At 42.6% G+C, this 4,277-nt stretch overlaps 1 protein-coding gene across 1 annotated transcript; it reads left to right on the forward strand.

The window, feature by feature from the left end:
* Positions 1 to 951: 951 nt before the first annotated feature.
* Positions 952 to 3,977, forward strand: LOC137345965 (probable G-protein coupled receptor 139). Its single transcript, XM_068009225.1, has 2 exons — positions 952 to 1,019; positions 3,113 to 3,977. The coding sequence occupies exons 1-2, from the start codon at positions 952 to 954 to the stop codon at positions 3,975 to 3,977; spliced, it is 933 nt and encodes a 310-aa protein (XP_067865326.1).
* Positions 3,978 to 4,277: the final 300 nt, after the last annotated feature.

Below are 4,277 nucleotides of genomic sequence, written 5' to 3' on the forward strand. Positions count from 1 at the left end.
ACAAGCCACCAATGCAATGCCACCTGCTTTGTCAATATCCACCCCCGTGTACTTGTATGGCATGTTTAATGCAGAAAACCATCCCAAAGCACTTCAGAGAGGCCGAATCAAATACTAATAGTTATTGAACCAAGAGTAATTCTGAGAATAGGATTGGTCAAAAAGGTGAGTGTCAGGGACTGTCTTGAAGGAGTTGAGGGATAGTAAGGTGGAGCGGTTTAGAGCAGCAATTCCACAGAGCGGGTGTCTGTGGCTCCAGGTTTGACAGCAAGAGGGGATCGAGTCTTTGCTGAAGATGTCGTAATTGAAGAGGGAGGACAGTTGGGATGTTAGGCATGGAGCAGGTCAAAGGGATAGAAAGAGAGAATAGGCTGAAGATCAGGGAGGGTGGCTAATCGGAACCTGGACAGTAATAATCGGCGTAGCTTTGACGTTAGACCATTGTGTCAAACCTGTGGTACGGACTGCACCACTCGGGAAGAAGCTCTCCTGATTTTTATTTCCAACAAAGTCAAAATTACCCCACTTAGCTCTGCTGGCGTCAAAGGCATGAACCAGGGTTTGAACGTCTGATGCATTGACGAAAAGCTAGAGTTCGACAACATTAAGACAGTGAAACTTGTCGGTCTATATTCACTTCTCGGTTCAACCTAAACACAATGTCCCATTAACGCTGAGCTGCTGTGATCAAAATGCAGCAACGGAGCAAGAGTCTCAGAGGCGAGGATTTTTTCAGTCTGAGATTGCACACTGTTTTTAACTCTCTGGGGATCGGGGAGTTCACGTTAATTGCTGGTTTATGAAGAGATGTAGTAACTTGTTTGTTTGAAAGCATCTAGCTAATGACACCGGTTCTGTGACCTCACTCTCTCACTGGACGATTGGCTCGTGTACAAATGAGGTTGTTTCAGTGCATTGCCTCGCATCTACCGCTCCTGGTTTTCGAAGAAAATGGGACGACAGGCACTTCCGATAGAAATGTTGTATCCTATTCTCGCAGTTATTGGCATTCCTGGTAAGTAATTCGAAACTATCCTGAAAAATTTAGTGCACCATTGCTAAACTGCATTATTATTTTCCCTGTGTGTTTTTGTTATTGTCGTTGTTGTCTTTGTGGCGGCATTGGCCAGGTGGAAAGGACGATCAATAGAATGCTCGCCCATTGATGAGCTCGTCCGATTTTGGTCCCCTTTGATGTTTATGTTAATGGCTCAGTCCTGTTCTGTACCACTGGGCGGGCAGTCAATCCCTCCGCATAACAAAGTGAAAATGGACCCTGTGTCATTTGGACTGAGCTGTGGCTCTGTCGGTCGCAATCTCTGCTTTGAGTCGGATAATCTTGCGTTTCCCTCCCATTTCAGTGAGTTGAGTTCATACTGTAAGCTGCCATTTCGGTGCAATATTGATGAAGTGATGCTATATTGTCGAATCATAGAATGGTTACAGCACAGAAGGAAACCATTCATCACGTCGTGTCCATGCCAGTTCTCAGGGAGTGCAGCACAGCTCGTCCCATTCCCTAGTCTTTCCCCCTGAGCCCAGCATTTCTCACTTCAGATAAATATTCTATTCCCTTTTGAAAGCCACAATTCAATCTGCCTTCACCACACTCTCAGGCAGTGGATGCCAGATCCGAACCATTCACTGCGGAAGATAACTTTTCCTCCCCTTTGATTCTTTCACCAAACGCCTTAAATCGGTGTCCTCTGATTCTCGACCCTCCCGCCAATGGGAACTTTTTCTCTCTATCTATTCTGTCCTGTCCCCCTCATGATTTTGAATATCTCTATCAAATCTCCTCTCAATTATCTCTTCTTTAAGCAGAATAGTCCCAACAGAACAGTAAATGAAGTCCCTCATCCCCAGAACCATTTTGTAAATATTTTCTGCACGCTCTTCAATGCTTTCACGTCCTTCCTAAAGTGTGGTGCCCAGAATTGTATAGAATACTCCAGCTGAGGCCGAGCCAGTGTTTTATAATGGCCCGACATTAACTTCCTTGCTTTTCTACCCTATGCTGCGATCTATAAAGCCCAGGATCCGTAATCCTTATTAACCAATTTCTCAACCTGACCTGTCACCTTCAACGATTTGTGCTCATACACCCGTCCCCCACATCCCCGCCAGTACCCTCTGCTCCTGCACCTTCTTTAGAATTGTTTATCCATTATTTTATATTTCCTTTCCTCATTCTTAAAATCATCTTTTTATGAGACGTTAAAAAGTAACTGATTTAATTTTAATAAAAATGCAGTACTGGTTCAGCTGGATACAATCGTCATACTGCTAAATGTTGAATTAAATCTCGAACTATTCACGTATGGGGTAATTTTCACTTTGTATTAACATCAATGTGCTAGAAAGACGGAAGGGCTGTAAAATACGGGGCCCATTTGATATCAATTGCTTTTGTTTTTTTTTGCACGGCAATGAAAGTTAAAAATGTTCCCAAGGTTTCTATTTGCATTGAAAGGGAGATAAAACAGCATTAATCAGTAATAGGCAAGGAATGTTTATACGTTTTAACCTCATCGAACCGTAAAAAACTGATTGCATTGGATGAAACTCTGATTTTACCTGTCGCCCGATTTTCTTCTCTATTGAAGTCACTGTGAACAACATTGGGCGGAACGAGCATCCCATAGAATCCGTCAGCATCCGGCCCAGCAAGTTACTTCCAAATGGCTCCCATTAATGTTTTCATATTAGAATATCTTGAAGTTACCGCAGGGAAAAAATGTCTGGCAAGAAGATGGGGAAGTTTGCAGCAGCTGCTATGTGACAATTTATTCCAATCCAGGTTAACTATTAGCTATATTGTGCAATGGGTAATATTGAATTCTCCGCCCCTTGTACATTCAGCCTGTTACTCTCTTCCAATGACTTCCATGGAAAAAAACTGGATGGCCAATTAGATACCGCTATTTGACCCGGTCACACATGGCTAAAATTACCCCCGGTTCCTCCACCCCACAACTCCCAGCCTTATGATGCTGAACACCAGATTTCCAACTTGCTGTCAGTGTACATCTCTGTTGAATTTTTCTGTTAAATTTCCTGTTTTTGCATTTCTCCTAGCAAACCTGCTGTCATTTCTGGTTCTTTTCCAAAGGAAATGCGGTCTTTCCAAAGGAATCACTCATTATATGATGGCCATGGCCGTGGGAGACCTCATGGTCCTTATCTTTAATGTTATTGTGAGCCAAATCATCAAGTATCATTTTCCAGATTCATTGCTGAACTACACATCCACGTGTCGTTTTACTGTCTTCATGCAAGGGTTTAGCATTCAGCTCTCTATCTGGTTCACAATGTCGTTCACCTTTGACCGTTTTGTCGCAATTTGTTGCCAGAAATTGAAATCAAGATATTGCACCGAAAGGACAGCCACCATGGTTGTAACGGCCATGTGTGTGCTCAACATTTTGATCAATATTCCCATGCCTTTCCGCTATGAGCCCGATTATATTCTCAACAATATACAGTGGGGCTGCCGCACCATCACAGGATATTTTACTTCACCCGCATGGAAGGTTCACCAATGGATTACCAATCTCTCAAGTACATTACTTCCAATTCCTTTGCTGCTGCTGTTGAACTCTCTCACCGTCAGGCACATCTTATTAGCCAGTAGAGCTCGCAAAGCCCTGAAGAGCAACAACAATGGAAAAACCGGCAGTGATCCCGAGATGAAGAACAGAAGAACATCCATCATTCTACTCTTTGCTATCTCGGGCACTTTTATTGTGTTGTCGGCCCCTATTACCGTAATACACATCTGTGTCGGTGTCACACAGACACTCGATTTCCAAGGTTCAAACTCACTTTATTTGGCAATTAGAATCACATTTCTGTTGATGTGCACCAGCTCCTGTACAAACACTTGTATTTATGCACTGACACAGAGGAGATTCAGAGCGGAGATCAAAAATATGGTGAAATATCCGTATTATCTCATTGTTAAATTATTTAAATAATTGTTGAATAAAGTAAGTGATATCAAACTTCAATTAATTGCCTGGCATTTTCTTTGCAACTTTGCACAATGTCTTTTAAAGTTCTAAGGGCAACACAACCCACAGTTTGGAAGAGTCCACTTGATTTATAAATTCCACTAAGAATTTGAATAAGTTGAGGAGGCAGAATCATCCCCTTCAGAATCTCTGGTTACGGTTGTTTATCCGGTTATTAATGTCCACGCACTTGGAATGCCGAATTGGAGGATGATGTGACATAGCAGAGCACCTTGACAGGTTCAAATAATAAAGATCTTTCAA

The sequence above is a fragment of the Heterodontus francisci genome, chromosome 29 (assembly GCF_036365525.1).
Source record: "Heterodontus francisci isolate sHetFra1 chromosome 29, sHetFra1.hap1, whole genome shotgun sequence".
In the NCBI taxonomy this organism is placed as follows: Eukaryota; Metazoa; Chordata; class Chondrichthyes; order Heterodontiformes; family Heterodontidae; genus Heterodontus; species Heterodontus francisci.

What these genes read in the sequence shown, in the direction of transcription:
- LOC137345965 (XM_068009225.1), top strand. Translation starts at nt 952, where the DNA reads ATGGGACGACAGGCACTTCCGATAGAAATGTTGTATCCTATTCTCGCA. An exon ending in GTTATTGGCATTCCTGGTAA is followed by an intron (nt 1,020 to 3,112) that starts GTAATTCGAAAC and finishes TCTTTTCCAAAG; the next exon opens with GAAATGCGGTCTTTCCAAAG.